The sequence below is a fragment of the Equus przewalskii genome, unplaced genomic scaffold (assembly GCF_037783145.1).
Source record: "Equus przewalskii isolate Varuska unplaced genomic scaffold, EquPr2 ChrUn-9, whole genome shotgun sequence".
NCBI classification, from domain to species: Eukaryota; Metazoa; Chordata; class Mammalia; order Perissodactyla; family Equidae; genus Equus; species Equus przewalskii.
The window spans coordinates 631,981-653,463 of record NW_027228757.1 but is presented as its reverse complement, the minus strand read 5'-3'; the positions used below and the strand labels follow the sequence as shown (position 1 = coordinate 653,463).

At 49.0% G+C, this 21,483-nt stretch overlaps 1 protein-coding gene across 7 annotated transcripts in view; it reads right to left on the bottom strand.

Moving 5' to 3' along the window:
- Nucleotides 1–21,483, bottom strand: part of ARHGEF11 (Rho guanine nucleotide exchange factor 11) — a 99,391-nt gene that overhangs the window by 15,933 nt on the left and 61,975 nt on the right. For 2 of the 7 annotated variants that reach the window (XM_070608552.1, XM_070608557.1), the window contains exons 10-24: nucleotides 19,012–19,131; nucleotides 17,261–17,306; nucleotides 16,639–16,715; nucleotides 15,358–15,495; nucleotides 12,395–12,469; nucleotides 12,073–12,174; nucleotides 10,894–10,992; nucleotides 9,550–9,592; nucleotides 8,261–8,357; nucleotides 7,961–8,083; nucleotides 6,635–6,658; nucleotides 5,303–5,447; nucleotides 4,895–4,994; nucleotides 4,089–4,118; nucleotides 642–768 (exon numbers count right to left, since the gene is read on the bottom strand). In XM_070608552.1, coding sequence (XP_070464653.1) covers nucleotides 642–768; nucleotides 4,089–4,118; nucleotides 4,895–4,994; nucleotides 5,303–5,447; nucleotides 6,635–6,658; nucleotides 7,961–8,083; nucleotides 8,261–8,357; nucleotides 9,550–9,592; nucleotides 10,894–10,992; nucleotides 12,073–12,174; nucleotides 12,395–12,469; nucleotides 15,358–15,495; nucleotides 16,639–16,715; nucleotides 17,261–17,306; nucleotides 19,012–19,131 — 1,346 coding nt within the window. The remainder of the gene's footprint in view (nucleotides 1–641; nucleotides 769–4,088; nucleotides 4,119–4,894; nucleotides 4,995–5,302; nucleotides 5,448–6,634; nucleotides 6,659–7,960; nucleotides 8,084–8,260; nucleotides 8,358–9,549; nucleotides 9,593–10,893; nucleotides 10,993–12,072; nucleotides 12,175–12,394; nucleotides 12,470–15,357; nucleotides 15,496–16,638; nucleotides 16,716–17,260; nucleotides 17,307–19,011; nucleotides 19,132–21,483) is intronic. The other 5 variants (XM_070608556.1, XM_070608555.1, XM_070608553.1 and 2 more) reach the window with 4 other exon arrangements.

The window sequence follows — 21,483 nt, the reverse complement described above, 5'->3', positions numbered from 1 at the left end:
ATATCAGAGAAGGGTTCTCATTAGAACCTGACCAAAGATGGAGAATGAGACATGCCACAGCCTCAACTCCCTATTTTCCTCTTAAAAAGGGAAGAGCAGTTTGTTTTGAAGTGATGAACTTTGAATCTCTCTGCTGAGGCAGACATCTGATGTCCAAGTTACATCGTCCGTCTTTAAAACCCCGGCAGAACCTTGTCTCTTGTTCTCTTCTTCATGGGTGGCACAGACCATCTTTGGCCTGACTTCCTTATTTCCCAGGCCTTCCCTTTGCCCCCCTCTAGGCTTCTCTATCCTTGGCATGTAGGGTTTCCTGATTAGCTGCTTTATAATGTAATCTAGCTCTTTCTTGGGATGGAGGATGCTAAGTAGCCAAGGGCTGAATCCAAAGGAAATTGTAAAAGCATGCGGTTACTGGGCTGGAGGGTTAGGGGCGCTGCTCTCCCCTCCAGTGGCCTAATCACTGACACATGTCTTCTTCTGAAGACACCAGGCGGGAAGGTTGGGGAAGGGGGTGAGTGTACTAGAGTGGGAGCCTTATGGGCTAATAAAGGGATAAAGTAGCTGGAACTAAACCCTATTTCCAAACCCAGGCTCTACTCCACTCAGTGGGCAGCTGGCCAGCCCCAACCAGCCACTGCTACCTGTCGCTCTCCAGCAGGTCCTCGGGAAAGCTTCCTGTTGAGAGTCGCTGCGTCCCAGGTTCTGGGGCATCATACTGCTGGTTGTTCTCGAAGTGCTGAATGATGTTCCTCACGTTGCCTGGTTTGACTGGAAGCAGAAAGATAATGAAGGACACTCTGCTTTCTGTTCAGGGACAATTTCTCAGGGCCCTCGCTCCCCTCTAGCCCAGAAGACAGAGTAATGAGCAAGCATGGATGAGAACAGCGTGGGGCTGAGAATCAGGAGACACGGTTCTAGTCCTGGCTCTTCCACTACCACGCAGCGTGGCCTGGGCGGTCACTCTACCTTTCTGGGTCTACTCTTCTCATACGCTAAAGAGGGTTTGAAAGTACATTTCAGTGGATACAGGCATACGTCGGAAATAGTGAACTGGGTTCAGTTCAATAAAATGACTCTCTTACTAAAACGAGTCTCACGAATTATTTGGTTTCCCAGTACACATAAAAGTTATGTTTATACTATACTGTATTCTATTAAGTGTGCAATACATAATGTCTAAAAAAACCAATGTACATATCTTAATCAAAAAATACTTTATTGCTAAAAAAATGCTAACCATCATCTGAGCCTTCAGTGAGTTGCTATCTTTCTGCTGGTGGAGGGTCTTGTAAAAAACACATTATCTGTGAAGTGCATTAAAGTGAGGTATGCCCGTATTTCTTTTGGCTTTCACATCCTTTATTACAATCACTCTTCTGCCTGAAAATTGTGACTAGGTGTTTCCCAAGAGCCACACACAGGTTAAGGAAAAAATAGCCAGGAGGACTGAAAACATAAGTACGTGTAATTTGGCCATGTTGTCAAATTGTATCAAGCATTTTTCAAATGTGTATTATTTTTAGAGTTCATTATTTCTGTTTTTCCTTGACCCTTCTTTCTGCCCCTGCCCCCTCCCCCCACCACTTCTGATCTCCATCATTAAAGAATCACATCTTTTATTACCAGTGAGGGGGGGTCTTAGGAGGAACAGAGGAGGGATGTTGCTCTCTGGCATTCAGATTCTAGCCTTTTTTTTCAAAGCTAAGACGAAAGAGAGCTATTCTTGTTCAAAGAAGCAGAGAAGGCAGGTAAGAGAGTAAAATGGCACACGCAATGCCACGTGGAGACGCTGGAGAAGAACACGCAGGCCCGGGGCTCACGGCTGTCACCTGCAAAGTCAACCAGCTCAGCTCCAGGGCCAGTGATACTAGAACAGGAGTTGGGCTAGAAATGCTGCTCTCCCTGAGGCCAATGGGAAGGATAAGTGGGATTAGGGAGGCAAGATAAATACCCCAGGGGGCTAGGCCCTGATTCTAACCATACTAACCAGGGTTCCCTACATGCTTCAGAGACCCTGATATCTATATATACAAACTTACAAATCTCCCCATGTATCTAAACTTGAGTTTCATAAGAAAATTTCCAAGCCAGAGGGAGCAGAAAAAAATTTAGCTGGTCTCTTCAAAGCTTACAACTTCATATCCTGTAGGCAGGTAGCTAGGGTAATATTTTCCTAAAACTGCGTAACAGGTAGCTGTGGGTATGTATTAGGAGTAGGGGCCGTTACCATCACTCCCATTTTGAAGATTAGGGCCAGATCTGCCTGCCCCAGACTGAGAGTGCAGCTGGGCCTTGGGCAACTTCCAGAACCAGGGCCAGCGGTGCAGCCACTGCCCTGGGCCGCCCTGGCTGGGGGATGACGGGGGAGCCTGGGAACATCCTATAACAGAAAGCCAGGCTGAGTCCACTGTTTCCTCTCTCATGGGCCACTTGGAAAATGCCCAATTGTCCTCAGGACATAGTTACACTCTGTGATAAGAAAGAGGTGTAGCCCTGAGATCTGGTAAAACTGAATAACTCAGAGCAACAGGGGAAAAAATAGGTAGAAAGGAAGACATTTTTAAAAAGAGCAAAGTTTCACTGGTCGCCTTTGCTCTCCTTCCTCCATTCTCTGAATGACAATAAAACTACATAAAAGTAGATCAGATGTTACCAACAATCAGATACTTTCACTAATCAACAGGGGCAACAGTTGACCGTAAGTGGCAAAACTCTCACTACGGAGCTTTCTAGCTTTGGTGGGTGTTTGGTCTTTAGATACGGACACAGATTTGCATGATGTCCTGGGAACTGAGAACACCAAATCAAGTCACGAAATCACAGCGGAAAGATCTGACTGAAAGAGATGGCGGACACACAGCATCCTTATCCTGCCCTTGGGATCAGCGACTCCGCCCTGGGCCTTCCTGTCCCCTCTCAGGCTGACACAAAGCAAGTGGCCTGGGCAGGGCTGCTAAGTCTCCCAGGGCTGCTCGCCTCCTGCCTTCCCCGGGCGGGGCGGACGCAGGGCCGACGGGAGGAAGAATCCATTAAGAACTAAGGGCCTGGGTTTCAAGGACATCCTTTTCTTTTTTCCACTGTTTTATAAACAGTTTTTCAATAATTCTTTATTTTCATTGTTTCAAATAGCATAATGTCTAGGAATTTAATAACTTTTAAAATAATTTCGAAGATCATTATTTTTAACTGCCGCTTTTACATAAAATGAATTCTAGCCACAGAATAATTTCCTGATTGAATCCCACTACTCTCTCTCTCCATAGATTTATCATAGAACCCAGAAAACATTAATCACTTAATTGAATGCATACGGACCTCACTGATGGGACATGAACTTGTCCCATTCTAGGCTCTAAGCTTCCTTGGGTTAATGTGTATTGAATATATATTTTAATACACAGATTCTAGAAGACATTAGGCACTCTAAAACACACTTATGGTCCTTTTTCACCTGCTGCAATTATACAGTGCTGACAGTTATGAGTTAAAAGAGATGAGGGTATTATGCTAAGGGGCTTAAGCAAAGTAGATGATATAAATAAAGATACCCCAAAGAAAAACTGTTAGAGACCTATCATTTACTAAAAACCCCACATAACCTCCAAAAATGAGGATTTTTATTATTTCAATTGAAAACAAAAATCTGAGGAACTTGTGCAGGACATTTCAATGTATGAGGGTTTCCTTCATTTATACAGAGCTCTACAGCGTGAGCCTCCGCCATAGAGAGGCGAGACAATTAAAGAGAAAGGTCTTAGGCTGCGGAGCAATCTCACAGGGACTAGAAGGTGGGCCTCTGCTGAACCTCCAGGAAGGGCCCCCCCGGGGAGGAGCCCCGGCTCTTGGGGAGCCTGGGTTGGGCAGGTAGAGCCTCGCAGCCAGAGTGAGGGCAGAGCCTCATGGGCAAGGGTCTGTGTCACAGAGCAGCTCTGCAACAAGGAGGAACATATAAGAGAAATGGAGGGAGGAAAGAGGATCAGGATAGGAGGAGAAGATGGAGGAGAAAAGGAAAGAAGGGAGGACAGGATTTGGGCGATGGAAACTCAATGCTAATGCAAAGAAAAACCCAAAGAAAATGGTCCTTTTACCTTCCACAGGGGACAAGGGAATATGAAATGCTAAAAGAAAACAAACAAAAACAAAAGTAAACCATGAAAAGTCAAATTAATGTTTCACGAGTCAAAATAAAAATTACATCAAGCTGGAAAATGAAAGGCAGCGGCAAACATCAGGGCTGATCTAGTGGAGTCCCCGTCCTCCCCCTCCTCCCCCAAAGCAGCGATTTCAGAAAAGGCAGCAGGCCCACCCCACAGCCTTCACAGAGTCCCCAGACTAATACTGGGGTCTCAAGATACTGACTGGGAGGGCCAGCAGCAATTTCCAGACAAATGACACAACGCCGGGGAGAGATCAATGATAGGACCAAGGAGTTTGGGTTACTGATGGCATTAGGGGAACCTCTGGGTCCCAAACCGACCCTCTTTATGCCTAGTTCTGCTTAACAGTAACTCAAACTCCCTAACAAGGGCCCATAATTGCTCCCAGCACACAGGCCCTCAGGAGTACAGATGAATCCCATGGATGAAGGTGAAGGGGGCGTTTACCGTCAACAGGGCTATCCTGCCAGGGGGGAAATATCCCTCCGCATGGCTGTTCAGTAGCTACAACTGGCTCTGAGTTCCTGGACTAGGACCCACGGCCTCCAGGGCTCTGAGTAGTCACCTGTACCTTAGAGGTCCTGCACTGGCTATGGCCAGGGGAGAATGCAGGAGCACCAAGAAGAAGCTGAGTCTGGGCCTGCGGCTCCCAGAAACACAGGAAGACCCTTGGCAATGTACCAGTCTGTGAAGGGGCTGAGGTCCCTGCCCAAGGCCGTTGCTCCCCAAATACTCACTGCTCTGGGATGAGCTTTTGGGCTTCCCGATGTACTTGAGGATGGGGTTTCGCTTCTTGTCCTCCAAGGCATCCTTTTCTTTCTTAGAATTGCTACTCTGCTGAGACGAGAGACACTGCGGTTTAGAGAAGGTCCCATCATTCAGCCTTGGCCACTAATTACTCTGCCACTGCTCCCAAGACCGGCCCTAAACAAATAGCTGGAAAGCAGACTCATGCTTGTACCCGACCTAGCACATCTGCTCTGGGCTGGGTTTGGAGGGAGAGCTGCTCTGGTCTAGGGATTCTCACTGACTCCATGTCCCAAGGCAGCCGGATGAGCTAAATAACTGCAGAACGGCCTCCCCATTGGCCTCAGCGCAGACAACTGTACACCGAGAGAGGACGCTTTCTAGGGCAGCTCTGTCACCTTCTTTGTCTTTGGGAAGAAAGGCAGCCACTTGTCCTTGTCAGGAGCAGACTGGGCCTTTTCGGCTGTGCTGGCAGGGCGTGCCTCTCGAAGACGAATCCCAGCATGGCTCATGTAGGTATTGAGGGCGAAGTCCATGGGGGCACTGTGAGAGGGAGCCAGGTGTCGTGGATCTGAAAGCCGAGTTATGTCCCTGCCAGCTCGTGCAAGGGCTGGAACTCTGCTCCAAACAACCTCCTCACCATCGCCCAGAGGGGTGGCGAAGAGATAGTTATGGGGTCAGGATATTCAGAGGAGGCCTGGAAGACTCCAAAGGGACAGCAGGCAGAAGGTGGCTGAAAGTCCTGGCTGGCATGACCCCTAGGAGAAACCATATTCTTTCCCTAAGCGGAACTGTTTCTAGTGAAAGGATGCTGGTCAGTGGAAGGACATGTCAGTTTCCTACAATCCAAGCAACCAAGCCACAGGCAGGCCTGGAGGACCGGTTGAGGCCCGCAGCTAATGTCCTCAGGCACACGTGGCGGGGCGGCAAAGGGAAAGGAGATGTGCCGATCTGCCTCTGCCAAGGTAGGCTGCCTTCGCCACCCTCCCACCCCCCAGTAGAAAGAGAAAGAGATGGGAAGGAGTTGTCAAGTAGCTTCCAGCTGCCACAAATGAAACTGTCCAGAGCTCTGTGTTTAAAAATTTCTTTGGCTCTCAATTCAGTAGACAGATTATCCACTTTGTGGATTCAATGCAGCAAATGCTTCAGCCCTAGCTTCCCTTTCCACTTACATAGACTTCCCAACCCATCTCCTCTCCCTTACTAAGTGTGTGCATGCTCAGGGAATGCATACTCATCCTGCAACACTGGCTGCTGAGAAACAAAGACACGTATATAGGCTGCAAAAAAAAAAAAAATCACAATACGTGCCCAGAGAGGAAACGTGTTGTTCCCCAGCTCGTCCCTGTAGGTGCTGCTAACACTGCCTGATTCTGTCACTGTCACTTCTTTGGGTGGTCTAAGAGAAAGAAGCAGGAAGGGAGATGCAAGGCTAATTTGGGTGGAGAAGAGGAGGCCAGGTCTGGGAATGTCGGGAACGATGGCAGCTTGGTGTCTTCACACTGAGGAGCAGACCCATGTCCCAGACAGTGATTCCTGAGGATCAGGAGCCTGGGCCTCACGACCCCGTTGTTATGGTCACACAGACACCTGGGAACTCAACTTGGAGAGACCATGGTCCTATGTGATCCTATGATGCTAGGGACTCGCCTGTGATTGGCAGAGATGGAAAGCACAGTAGCCAAACCCCATTCCTTCCCACCTTGAAATCACACCACAGACTCACTCACCTCCTGTCTTCCTCGTATTTGGACCTGGAACAAAAGAAAGAACAGATGACTCAGACTGCAAAGGCAGAGGCTCGTCCGCCTGTGCAGAGCCTGGGAGGAGGGCAAGTTCTTTCCTAGAGGAAGGGAGGGTTGGCGGAGAGAAGGGAGGAGTATGATAAAAGGCCAGACTTAGACTCTTGGTCTCAGCTCTGGAGCCAGCTTGGGGCTCAGGAGGTGAGGGTTCTCATTCCCTCGAGGGACTCAATTAGCACATAGCGATGATGATGATGATGCTGATGCTGACGTCCTTCTAGCTAAAAGGAGGGGGAAAGTGGCACGGACAGCCTCTAGCTTGTACCGTTTCAGCTTCTGAAGTTATTATGGAGGAAGAGGCTCCTCCCTGTGTCCACCTAGAACTAAATTAGGAGGGTCAGGCTGACGCTGAGGCAGGAGGTGAGAGAACAGAGATAATACCTTGAGACCTCATTCAAAGACACCTATTTAAAAGAGGTAAATGGTAACAGTAACTAACGTGAGTATTTACCACAGGCCAGGCACTATTCTAAGCTATTTACATGTATAACTCATCTAATTCTCAAAATTACCCATGACTAGGTATTATATCTCCATTTCATGAGACTGAGGCTTCCTTGCTTTAAAATAGAAACCATTATAAAAGGGGCATCTGTACTGTCAACAATCTCACGTAATTCTGTGGTGCCTGTGACCTCAGAATAGGCTCACTCAGGTTCTGCCTCCATCCCTGGAGTGGTCGGGGGATTGCTGCCGTCTGACCGCCAGGGGAACGAAGGCTCCGAGAGGTCCAGGGCTTGGCTGACGGTCGGAAGATTGTTTTCAAAGAACATGCCCTCCCTGCGTGATCTCATCTAGTCGCAGCTCCGGCCCAGACCTCTTATCAAACGCCAGATTCATATAAGCAGCTGCCTACTCAAATCCCAAATCAGTTTGATGTCTAAAAAAGATCTCGGATTTAACGTGTCCAAAACTGAGCCCCCTCGATTTTCTACCACAAAACTGCTCCACACACAGTTGTCCCTGTCTCAACGGATGGCACTTCTGGTGAGGAAGGGGAGCAGAAAGCTCACCACATTTCCAGAGCGCATGGTTCGTCAGCACCACCAAGTTACGGTGGGCAGCCTCAGGCTCCGCACTCCCTTGAAACACCCCACTGCCCTCAGCCTGAGAAACGCAGTGGGAGGGTGGGATTCTCTCCATCTTTCAGGGGAAGGAGAATCAGGCAAGAAGTGGAAGAGGGAGAGAGGTCAGGAAATAGACCCACAAAATACATCAGTATGTTCGGGGGGTAGGGTGGAACTGGAGACTCACAAAATATCTCCCAGGGCAGCCAGCTGCTTCTCGGCCACCTGACGCTCTCGGAGAGGGTCCCCATCCAGGTCCAGCAGGTCGTTTTCACCATATAGGCTGCCCAGCCCCAGAGTGCGCTTTGTTCTGAGTCAGAGGGACACGGAGAAAGAAACAATGTACACGACTGCTCGACAGATACCCAGAAGGAGTGAGCAAATATACACACATAACCAGAGATACACACACACCACAGGGAAAACAAAAAGGGCGAGGAGGCAGAGGGACAGGGGAGAGAGAACAGGGGCCAGAGGCCTGGGCCACCTGTAGTCGTGTATCTGCTCCTGGATCTCTGGCAAGGCCGCCTCCTGAGCTTCACAGAGAACGCCGCGCATGTCCTCCCCGCTCCGCAGGCGCAAGTCTGAGGTGGGAGCCGCGAGAGACAGAAATGGGGAGGGATGTCAGGGAGGAGGTCGTGTCTGCCGAGAGTCTCAACGCCTCTTAGGTCCCTGCGGCCCCGGGAGGGGAGGCTGGCTTTCTGCCCTCCTGTTAGCCAAAGGAAGCGGAGGCCTGGACCTACGAGGCCATTTCTGAATTCAGGACTGGAATCCCAAAGTCCAAGTCCCAAGGCAAAGACAAAACATTTTGGGGATGTTCTACGCTCCATTAAGTGAAGAAATAGTAAAGCCCTTCTCAGGGGACGTGTCCAGATGCTGCCCAGACAGAGCGCACCGCTCTGAGAGGCTCACTCTCCTCCTACGCGTCCAGGGCTGCTCCCAGGACTGAAAAAGGCAAGCACTTCACAGGAACGCCAACACCAGAAACGGGAAGGCCTCCCCTGTCCCTGTGTCCAGCTTCACATCTAGCCGAGGCCAAGCCCCTGGGGGCAGCTGGTTCCCACTCACCCTGCTTTTGAGCAAACTCTGTTCACCCTCTGGCCTGTGCCCATAAAGCACCTTTCCAAAGGCAGCTTTGAACTTCTGTCCTCTAGGAAGCTGCCTGTGACCTGCTTCTCAGGCTGACGTCCTTTATACTGCCTCCCTCCTCTCAGCTCTCCTACTTGTGATTTGAGAAGGAGAAGCAGGCAGAGCGACCACCTAGTGCACTGGGCTCTCACTCTGGACTAGCCGCTATCAGTATTAGTTAAGAAACTTACAAAAACAAAAAAACAAAACAAAAACATGCCGGAGGTCCTGACTCTGAAGGTGGGGTGGAGTGAGGCCCTGGTTTCTGTCCTTAAAAGAGTTCCCCAAGGAATTCTGATGGGCAGCCAGGCTTAGGGATCCCTTGAGTCCAATTTCCCCTTTGCACAGATGACCCAATTGGGCCCAGAAAGGTCATGTGGAAGGTTGGTAGAAATGAGCCCAGGTCTCCAAACCAAGTCGCCTCTTCCGTGACACGCTCCACCAGGCACAGTGAGCTCCCAGGCAGGGCCTGTCCCTTCTGTGCCTGTCCTTAAGCTACCAGGAGGAGTTCTGGAGGAACCGTCCCTAATTTCCCCTAGAGGACAGTGGCCCAAGGATGGGGACTCCATCCCCTCTGTCCTCTAGAGCTTCCTCAGGGCCCAGGACAACACAGGCACCAGGAGAAGACTGACCAATGAGCCAACTTACCAATTTCAGCCTGTAAGACCTCCGGGAGCTTCACTCTCAGAGGCTAAAAAACAGAAGAGCAAGGGCAGAAGTGGTGAGGTCCACACACCCCAGGGTATGAGGGAGACACCACTCAGGGCAAGGAGGGCTCTGGAACACCACATTCTCCCCTTTTCCCTACATCTACCCAACTCTCCTCTCATCTCTCTCCAACCTGTATACCCGAATTCCAGGCTCGGGTTTTTGAGAAATGGAATCTGAGGCCACGGGGCAAGCTGGCACTATGTTCTGAGGGTGGCACATGCAGTTTTTCCACCCTTATTTCAAGGATATCAGGGTGAATGGAATGGGGATATTCCAAAAAGGGGATGGTGTTAATCTAGCAGCAAGGGAGAAATCTTTATTAGGCTATTTGATGGACTTCTTCTCCCCTTCAGTCCCAGGGGAAAAGTGGCCTTACATCACCAAGGACTGGGACTCTGTCCTCTGGAGCCTCCTGAGGGCCCAGGACAAGGCGAGCACCAAGAGGAGACTAACTGACTAACAAGCCCACGTCCCAGAACTTGGTGAGCACAGCGCTCTGGCTTTTGCTTTGCGGGTACCTGCCCGCAGGATACTGGGACGGTTCCATAACAACCGCAGGGAACGACTGGCAGCTCTCACCTCCTTACTCAAGACCCATTTAAGGAAGCAAATAAAAAAATCTCGAGGAAAACCAGTTTATTTCCCAATCTCATTAGTTCCAGCAGCTTACTGCCAGATGAAGAAAGCCATTTTAGAATTAGTTTAGTTAGATCACATTAGAAAGTCTAGGATGGGAACTATCCTCTGCAGGCAGACGTGGTGCCACCAGCGGGATCCCTGACACGTCCTTGGAAGGAACCGTGTCTGGATGCAGAGTGTTCAGCTGCCCCGGGTTCTCTGGGGTTTCCTCCCTCTGAAGGCTGCCTTCAGGCAGTAACAGCAAGTCAGGCTGAGCTTCAGAAACCTGGATCTCCTCTTGGCTCACTGATCTCAATCATCTGATGTCTCTGGGCCTCGGTTTCTTCGTCCCAGGGATGGGCAAGGCAGGGAGGGGTGGGGGAACCAGGGCATTGATCCAGGCAGAGTAATCAGGTTTTGGTGCAATCTCCTTCTCCAAACATTCAGAGAGGCATGTGCATTCTACCTCGCTGCATGTGGAACAGAAGAGGTACAGGGGGAGATCCAGCTTGAGACAGTAGAGCTGGGAACAGAGGCCAGGAACCCTAATCTCTCAGCCCAGACTTCTCTTTAAGAACTCGTCACCATTCGGCCCGAGTATCTGCACCTCCGAGTGGCCCAAAGAGGACAGTAAAATTGTAATCCAATCTCTGCCCGCCTTACCGCATTTTTCTCTAGGAAAATGTTCCAGATGTCTTTTCCCAAGCTTCGGGAATCCTTGGGGTTTGTCTGCTGATAAACTTCTGCACACAAGTAGAAGAGCTAGGAGGAGAGAGAAAATGGGTTAGAGCCGTGGCACTCAATCAGGAGTGGTTCTTCCCCCCAGGGAACAACTGGCAGTGTGTGGAGACATTTTTGATGGTTACACCTGGAGACGTGCTACTTGCTTCTAGTGAGTGGAGCCCAGTGATGCGGCTACATATCCGACAGAGCACATGACAGCCCCCACAACAAAGAATTCCACAGCTCAAGGCGTCAGTGCTGAGGTTGACAAACCCTGGCTTAGAGTGTTCCAGAAGCCTACGGCAGAGAATCCCCCCTCCCCCTACTTCCAACAGAATCACTCCTCAACTCGGTAGCCTCTCCACACTTGATATTTTGTGCCTGTGCTTGTTTATATGGCGTTGTCTAAGTGTTCGTGTTTTATTTCTCTTTGTGATGTGCCCGGTCTTCATTCAGGAATGCTTCTGAGACCCCAGCACTGGGGACTTACACACAGGAATTCAGTGAACACCTGCTGAGCAAATGGATGCGGATTCTGGCTTCTCATAGTGGCATCCCCAGAAAGAAAAAAAACCGGAGTCCACGCTTCGGGCAGGAAGGTTGCACTGAAGAACACAACATCAACCTCCCTCCCTCAGCCCCCTTCCTTTCTAAGCATGCAGCTGAGCAGGATGGGAGAAACTGGTAAGGCTGCAGGCTCCGAGCCCTGCCCCAGGGCACTCCGGCCTCCATCCCCTCACAATCCTTCAGGTGGAAGACACTTTATTGTCTTGCCCCTCTGCCAAGCTTTCTTGAGCCATTCTCTCAACTCCCCACAGTCAGTCTGTATCCATCTTCATTCAAAAAACTCTAGAAAGACCATTTTCTGCAAGCCGACCAAGAACGAACATTTTCCTGGCCGTGCTCTTCCTGCTCCTGCCTATGCTGTCGATGGAGACAGCAGTGAAGAATCGCTTCTGCCTAAGGTGCATCTTCTTTTCTATTTTGTCTCTGTCCTTGAGATGCCTGAAGGTGCCCATGGAGCTGACTTACAACATCTAGAAAGCAGAGACAGAGGCCAGAGATTCTCTTTGCCAGGCACAAGCAGGCACTGAATCAAGACTGACGCTTCTGACTTACCAGTGGACTGGGGTCAGCTTGAGAGAAGATGTAACGTAGAAAAACCCCCAGATGAGCTGGCCGCGACTTAAGTTTCTCAAGATCCTGGAATATGATGTCACTCTGGAAGGCAGAACGACGAGAAGGGCTGGGGGGCACAGAGACCGGGTACAGCAGCACGGCCTGTTTCAGCTTAGCTCCCATGTTCTCCGCCTTCCAGGGTTTATAAGCTGTGGCTCCCTCCCCAAGCTCCCTCACAGCTGGTCCTAGTCAAGCTGCCTCTAGTCAAGAGCAGCTGGTACGACAGAAGAATGATGAAAGGAGAAAACCAGGAAACCGTTACCTCGTTGTTGAAATAACCGGGGTCATAATCTTCCTCTGGGCCAATAATTAAAGGCTTTGGGCTTTGATCTACACCCTGCGGGAGAGAGGCAAGTTGTAGAGAGGAGAGGTTAGAGGACGGGCGATGCAACCCCCTCACTGAAGTCTGTTTAGAAACGGCACGGCACTGACAAGGAAAGCCACACAGGTCTCGTGAACGTTAGCATCTCACTACCACCTCCAAATCTCAGAAAACAGAAAAAATGATTTCCACTCGCAGGAAGTCAACTGCGTCTGGGTGGGGCAGAGCAGACTCAGGGCAGACTGGTCACATGGCATATGAAGATGGGAAGTGAGAGAAGTACTCTCTTCCTGTTTGCAAAAGACCAGGGAGGCAGTGTCAGCCAACAAAATAAGAACCTAGGGCTCCTGCCGGACTGTTGGGTTGGGGGCTTTCTCATCTCCTAAATAGCGACTTCCTACCCCAAACACATACCCTCCCAGTCTAACACAGTGCCATTCCACAGTTCCCGTGTGCCCAGTAAGCACCCGCAGCTTGGTGGTCTGTCAGAGGAGTGCCTAGGAGCCCACCTTTACCTCCTTGAGCACAAGGGGACGGAGCTGATCTTTCTCCAACACCGTTTTCATCATTTCTCTTGCCTGCTCAACAATCTGTGACAGATCCCCATTACCTTTCTAAAATCCAAACTTCTCAGCTTGGCTTTTCCTCCATTCCCCCTTATGCCAATTTTAATACAAACCTAACCCTAACTGTGCCATCCATTAGATATGACGAGAGATTTAATATTGTATAAACTTTTCAGATGCTTCACTGGACAAGCCTTTCTTCTGAAGGTTCCTTGTCAAAGCTTCTCCACCTCACATGCACTGGTTCCCCAACAAGGCCTCTCTGGAACCCACCTAGCTTACTCAGGCCTCTTTTTCCCCAGGCCTGTGATACCCTCCTGACCCACCTTCTCAAGGGGCTTTTCCTGACACTCCTCACTCCTCTTTGTTCTCCCGGATATTTGTAGACTCTATGCCCAGAATCACTGAGTCACAGAATGCATGAGACCCAGAAGGCATCTCAGAGATTGGAGTCTAGCACTCGTTTATAGACGAGAAAAGTGGGGCACGAGTGACTGAATGGCACGCTCCAAGCTGTGGAGGCAGGCCTGATATGCTGTATTTGTATTTCTCAGACACATCCTGAGCATCCTCCTCTTCTGTAACACCCTATTCTCTGGATCCCTTGGGTCCAGGATCCCCAGGGAGTGTTGGATGATCACTTCTGGCTCTACCTGGCTCTCTGGTGAAACCTGAAAGCACTAGGTTTTTGCTTGTTTGGGAGGAGGGTTTGTTTTTTAAAGTCTTTAGAAATATACAGTTTTTCGGATTACAAAAGCCAAATATGCTTATTATAAAACAATCAAACGCTGCAGAATTAGGATAACAGAAAGTGAGAGTTCCCTGTGATTCGCTCCCCGTGCTGCTGACAGTTTCATGGCTGGTTTAGGGTTTCTTCCCATGCTCTTACTAACATAGATTATTATTAAGAAACTGGAACTATATTTGCTCTTATCACTCAAAAATAGCAATTTAAATAGTTTTCAGAAGATGAACAAATTCAGAGGAGGAACAAAAGGACTACAAGACCAATGACTCCACAGCTGGCTCCTATCAGCCACCCAAAGGAAAACCTCCCTTAGAACAGGATGCGCACCGACCTCTGTCGGCAACCTGAACTTGGTCCTGCAGAGCTACCGAGGCAGGGCAGGGGCAGTCAGAGAGTGCCAGGAGAGGAGCACCCCTGCGCCGGGGCTCAGGAAAACTAAGTTCTAGTCTGATGTGGCATTAACAGGCTGAGTGCTCAAATGGTCCCTTAGCCTTTCTCTGCCTCAGTTGTCTCCCTTACCAAACGAAGCTTCTAACGCCTACCTCCTTTCCTGATGGTGAGAACTAAATGAGATTTTTTGCTAAAGGAGCTAGCACAGCAGCTGGTGCACTAGCACATGTTAGATCCATTTCTCTGCCTTTCCCCCTCCAAGATCTAAAAGTAACTAAACGCTATCCTATGGGTAAAACTAGAGCATCAAATAGTATGTGATATCGGTTTTATTTAAGGTAATGGCAGATTTACTTTTTAAAAATAAATTTAAGTTTGAAAAAGTGCATTAAAGAAAAATAGTAAGTATCAACATATTTGGTACAAGGACATGGAAAAAAATCATTATGGTGTAGCAGATGAATTTTAAGAAACACTGTTTTACAAAACCAGGAGATGTCTTCTCAGTGTTGCTAACAGGTAGTGCCCCAGCTTCTGCCTGAACAATGACAGACAGTTCCCTGGCTCTCACGCCAGCCCGCTCCACTGCCAGCCCAGACTCTTCGCAAGCTTTTTGTGCTCAGCAACCCTGTCTTCCTGAAATCTCCCCGGACCTTGTTCTACCCTTGAAATTAGTGGCTTTCAAATCAGGTTCTGCAGAAACTCAGGGCTACAGGATGGAGCCCCTGAGGGTGGGGGGAGGTTGATAGGGAAAGGTCCCAAGGTAGCTGAGCTTTTACTTGTTTGCTATATTAGGGTGCCAAATAACAATATATTGTTTAAGAAAAGGACTTTGCTAACGAAAGAGAAAACTGGAAATTAGTACTGTGGAGAAACACCGAACACATCTACGTCCTCTTCTATATAGGCGTTAAAAGAAAGACCAGCTCTCTGCTCCTTAGACACCCCTTCCTGCCACTGTATTTACTGACTCTTCACACGGGAACTGAGATAGGAAAAATCACTATAGTGGCAGCACATGAATTTTAAGAAGCACTTACTTTCCTGTGTCTGTTGATACCACGTGCTTTCTTTACTATTTGTTCTCTAGGAAAGCATCTATCTCAAAACAGGGGTGTAGTCTATTCGAGGCTACGTACTGGCAACACAATTCTGAAATAAGGGAAGGGAGAACTGCAGGGCGGCTCCAGATCACTCACCTGGTCGCTGGTGGAGGGCACGGGTGCGTCCGAGCCCTGCCGCCTGTGGTGCTGGGCCGCCCTGGCGATGATCACAGGGGAGGTCCGGGGACTGTCTAGCCCAGGGTCTGACAGTACTGAGTTCCGATTCACCAATGACTAGAGGAACAGAGAATTCTGTGAGAAGGAAACTCGTCCAGAAGATCCTCAGGGCTCAGCGCATTTGGTGGCGATAGCCAGACTCATTAGCTCATATGAATTCAGTACTTACTCTGTGCTGGCATCATACTAAGCCTTGAAGATGTAGTACCTCATTTAACGCTCACAACAGCCCTTTGATGCAGGTACTATTATTCCTCCTCCTTTTCATACAAGGACTAAGACTTGGAGAGGTTACGAGACTTGCTGAAGGTCAATAGCTAGTAATGTGGTATCCCCTGGATTCAACCCAGTCTCCACACAGCCTTTATCACTAAGCTGTGCTGCCTCTCAGATGTTGAGTCCTTGGGATAATGTCAACTGCAGATTATTTAGGACCTCCCTCCCCCTTCTTGGTGTCTTTCCCACATCCTGATCCTTTCACATACATTCATCATCTTCCCATGAACAGGAAGTAGTAAGGAAATAAAATTCTATTACTTAAAATTAGATTTTAAACATGTTTCAAATTACTTACTCACAGATTTAATTAACCTGGCTAAGTAAATATTTTGCTAACATCATTATTACTTCTTCCATTCGCTCTTATTTTTATATTGCAAGTTTATATCTACAGTTATATATGTAAACTGAGAAGACTTGGAAGAGAGAACTTTTGAGGTCAAAACCTGAAATTCCTTTGACCACCCCAGAAAAGATGAGCTGTTCAAGTACAAAAAGATCTGTGACAAAGAAAGTGAGAGCCTGCTGTTCTGATTAGGCCAGGTTCATTCTATCAACCTAAGGTGATGTTATTTGCAGCCAGGTAGAAATGTGTTTTTGGTCAAGTCACTGTTTCAGATGATTTACATCTCTGCTCCCTTACACTCTAAGGCTCGCTACAGTGAATGACACGGCCTCTCCCTCCACTCTCCTCTTCAACAGAAGCCAGATTCCACGATCTTGCATGTAGGATGCATTTGAAACCCCTTTCTTGGAACCCAGAGCAGAGTGACTAAAATCCTCAGAACTGGAACTCCAGAAGAGGTCCACAGACGACAGGCCAGCGGCCTTGGTGCCACCGGTGAGCAGCACAGCCGTCAGTGCCTAGAGAAGGGACACCGAGCACAGTTTTCAATGGGGCTCGCCCCTGCTGGCACTCACCTCACTGAGGGAAGGGAAGCGTTCTGTCCCAGAGTCCAAGCCGCTGTCCCCCTCCTGGGAATCCAGAGAGAGTCGGCCTGGGAAGAAACAGTTGACACAGTAAGGAAGGAGCTGTGGTCTGGGGAAGGAAGAACCTTCATTCTGGGAGCCTGTGTGGAGCAGGAAGCGGAAGCTGCCACCTTCCTTTCTTTCCCAGTTTCCCTTTGGCCCTCTCATCTTGTGAGCCCTCGAGTCAGATGCTCTACACCTGTGGCCAGGCCATGTCGCCTCCTGAAATAAGCCTCCACAGCTCTGCCTCCCAACCAGTCTCAGCCCTCACCTCATCCCCAAGCCTCTTCTGGTTCCCATCCATTTCCTCCTGCAACAGCATTTCTTGAGCTCCCAAGTGCCAGGTGCCGATGGGCAAGCCGTCGTCTGGACCACCATCATTCTGCCATCTGCCTGGCACTTATCCACCCAGGGCTACTGCCTGGACAGTCATTTCTCCTGAATAAGTGGCATCCAATTTCCCCGAGCACTGCTACTGCTTTCTCTCAGTGCTCGATTTCCCAGAGCGCAGGGAACCGCAGATAAGAAACCTGAACTAGAGATCTGCCAGAGAAAAAGGGTGAGGGGAACTCACCTTCTGAAGATCTCTGGCTGGTGTCCCCATACAGTGGAAGTATGTCCTAAAAAAGAAGGGTCCGGAAGGTGGGCAAATTCTGGGAATCTCTCCTTCCTGTTTCCTTCCTCCAAGCAACCCTTCCCTCAGTCTCAGCAGATAATATCTGCTTACAATTAGCGGCTTCTTCTGCTTCACTGCCTTAAAAATGCCCAGCAAGAAGAGCTATTGCTTCACTCGCACAGTTTGAGGAGGATGGTGACCCCTAATGGTGGAAAGGGAGCTCTACCATTAGTAAGATTCTAAAAACTCATTTGACTGATCATCCCGGACCTCAAAGCCTCTACTGCCCTAGTTGGGTTGGACACAGAAAGAACCTTCTATCAAGGAGTCCCACAGGCTCAAGCAGGTGACTGAGGGAAGATAAGAAAGGTCTACCTCTAAACATCTTTGAAGAGGACTGACAGATGCTGGCCCGCAGCTGACTGACCAGCCAGTGTCGGGGGTATTATGTTGACAGAGGTTCACTGTTTATATAAGGTGCTCTTTTCTATCTCATTTACTCTTTCAACAACTCTGAGGCAGGTAGAGTACTCTCACGTTATAAACGAGAAAACAGAAGCCCAGAGAGCTTAAGCAACTTGCCCAAGCTACACAGCAGTAAGCTATAAAGCCAGGGTTGGCGCTCAGACCTTCAGATCCTAGGCTGTGTGTTTCAGACTCGCCCCGTCACAGAGTACATGTGCACTGACACTAACAGCGGCAGCAGCAAGCGTGGACTGGCCCCTGTGCTGAGGGGCGTGCCTTCATTCCGACATAACCCTAGCAGGCAGATCCTGTCCTGATCTCCATTTCATAAATGAGGACACTGAGGCTCCCACGGATCACGGAACTTGCCCAAGAGTCTTAAAGCTGGTGAGCACCAGAGCTGGGATGTGAATCCGGATGGTCCAAGTCCAGAACCTGAGCTCCTATCAACCATGTGACACGGAGAAGTCTTTCCGGAAGTAAAACAGTTTAAATCTGATTAGCTTGTGTTTCCCAGACATTTTTGATCTGGATGTTCTAAAAAAGAAAGTAGATAATCCTCAAATAATTTCTATTGGCTCTGGTAAATATTATTCTTGGAGAGCTTAAAGTTTCTGGTGAGTTACTTCTTATTTACCCAAAGAGTCAAGGTCTGATGGAGATAAGTAGGACAGTAACAGTCAAGTCCCTGACCAGAACAGATAAGGAACCATCTCCTGTCTGGGATTTTCCATGAAGTGTGGTTAGCTGCTGCTACAGATCCCCCTCAACTGATGGGATCGTTTAGGCTGACTTTAAAAAGTACCTGTGTCCTTTGAGAAGACCCATTACCTGAGGGACAGGTACTAGAAAAAGCTACCAGACGAATGTTGAGTAAAATCCTAGTGTAGGAATATACACCAGCTGTGAGGAAACTCCCCAGAAGGGGATGGATAATCGGGAGACTAAAGCCAACAGTCTGACTTATTTCACATTTATTTCTTTCCATTGCAACTGTAAGCTGTAGGAGGGAATAAACAGGCTTTTGCTTTTGATGACATCCCAAATGTCAGGACAGCGCCCAGCCTCTGTGGTGCTAAATAAAGAATTGCTGACCTTTGTTCCTTTGTAAAATACTCAGCACTTATTAGCTCGGCCTAAGGTCCTGTATGACCCAGGAAGGTTTCTGTCCTAGCTGTCTTCCTGACTCTACCCCCGGTCCACCTGCACGGCGCCCTTCCTGGAGCTGTGCCTACATCACTCACCACTAAGCCACCAGTCTCCTGCTGGATCTTCAGCTGTAACTGAGTGACTCGCCGCCGGGCACCTTCGATCTGCTCTTCCAGCAGGCTGGCGGGGTTCCGGCTATACACCTCACAGATACGCTGGGGAAGGGTGAGGAGGATGGGGAGGACGGGAAAAGGCAGAAGGGGTGGTTAGTAGAGAATGGGGAGAATAGGTAGTTATCCCAAAACAAAGAGGAGAGAGAAGAGATCTCTGCCCTTCTAGTAGATGCTCGTTATTTCACCATCATTTAGGAGAAGAAAAAGGTATAAATGGTGAGAACAGAACACATGAGGCCACTGGAGAGAGAAGACACGACACGAACGCCTGTCCTATTCTGACCACATCAAGGCCTGGCTGAAGGAACACATCCTAGGTGAGGTCTTTCTTGACTACTGACTACTCAAGTGTCAGACGTTTAAGTGACCGTCCAAACCAGCACAAAAAAGTGCCCAAGAGGAAACTTACACATAGTGAGAACCACAGATGATAGGAAGAAGCGCGGATGAGGGAGGCCAGCATCCCTCTCCCCAGCCCCGCCACCTGATGCTCCAGCCCTCCCTGCAGCACATGGCAGAGCACTGCACACGTGTTTAGAGCTTGGGCTTTGCAGTCAGGGAGGCCTGGCTCTGAATTCTGGCACCTCCACTTACTAGCTCTGTAGACCTGGGCAAGCTTTAATATGTCCTCATCAATAAAACAGAGATGACAGTACCTGCCTCCTGGGACGGCTGAAAGATGTGAATGAGATTATGCATGTAAAGTGCTTAGCAGAATGTCTGGTGCATAATTACATGATTGAATACACGACAGCGGTTATTATTTTACTACAAAAGGAAGCGCTAAATAAAGCTGCCTGGCTAAATAATTAAATAAAGACGTTGGGTGTACAGATTCTCTAAGTTCACTGGGGCCTCACTGCTACCTGACCACCTTTTTCACAAACTCCTCACACTTCCTGTCTCATCTTCCCCACGCCTGTCAAGCCCCGACCCTTCCCTTAACCTCAGCTGGTGACATCATCTGCTAAGAACGTTCCCAACTTTCCTCCACTTCAAAACATCTGCCGCCAGTCTCCCCTGCCCCAGAAGAGAAACTATGTCTACATCTTCTACAAGGTTAACACCTTCAACGGCCTCGGGCTCTCCTTAGGCCCTGTTCACATATCTTCAAAGTCTCCTCTTTCCAATGGCTCCTTTCCCTCATCTGACAAAAATGCTCCAGTTTCCTGTGTTAAAACAAAAACCACTACAACAAAGCCCTTTCCATCAACTCTGATTATTCTTCAAGCCACTGCCTCAGTCTCATCTCCTTCCTTTCACAGCCACATGGCACAAAATAGGCATCCACACTCAGAGCCCCACACGTTGCCTTCCTGTCACTCCTCAACATGCACAACCTAGTTCCTCCCCATTATCTCAGACAGCTACTCTTTCAAAGATCAAAATCACCCAATTGCCAAATCCAATGGTCTCTTCTTAGTCCTTAACTCTCCAGACCTCTGGTGAATACCTTCCTCCTCAAAACACTCTCCTCTTGCGACTTCCTAACTGCACTGTCTCAGGTCTCCTCACACCGTTCACCTCAACTGCAGCTTTATCCTGCTCCTCTCTTCAATCGAGGTCAGCCTCCGCTCTGCAAACATCTGCCGAGAGCTGACATACGCCAGGCCTGTGCCTGCACACAGGACGAATACACAAATGTAGAGATAAGAGGCACGGTCCTTGCCTTTAAGGAACTCTGTCCAAAAGGGGAGAAGGACAAATAAACAATTAAAATACAACAGCAAGAGCTGTGACGTCAGGTAGAAGCAGCGTGCTGTAGAAGCAAACCCCCTCCTTAGCGCTCTCGTCTTCTCCCCGCGCTAGTGCCGTGGTGGGATCCTCCAGTGCCAATTTCAACACCACCTTTAGGCTGAGGATACCTTTTCTCCTGAGGTTCAGCCCTATCTCCATGCCTAGCGGATGTCTTTCTATCTTGATGTCCCATGGGCACCTTAAACTCAGTGAACCGGAAGCTGACCTTCATTTCTTTCCCCTAAACCCTGCTCTTTTCCTGTCTCACTCCATCAATGGCATCACCATCTGTCCAGGCACTTAAACTTGGGGCTATCACTTATTCTTTCTTCTCCCTTCCCTTCCCTTTCCAGGTGCTAGGTTCTGCTGATGTGATCTCTGAGATGCCTCCCATCGCCATCTCCGTCTTTCTGTTCTTACTCCTGCTGTTCCTGTTAAATCTGTCGTCATTTCTCACATCTTGCTACAGCCTCCTGCATGGTCTCCTCGTGTCAGTCCACTCACCACACTTCTCTAGAGAACGCTGATTTGAAAATATGATCACTCCCTACTAAAATCCTCTGATCAATTCCCACTCTCTTCACAATAAACTCCAAACTTATCATGGCATTCAAGGCCCAAAGCACTTTCCAGAGTGAAACAGACTGAACCCAACTC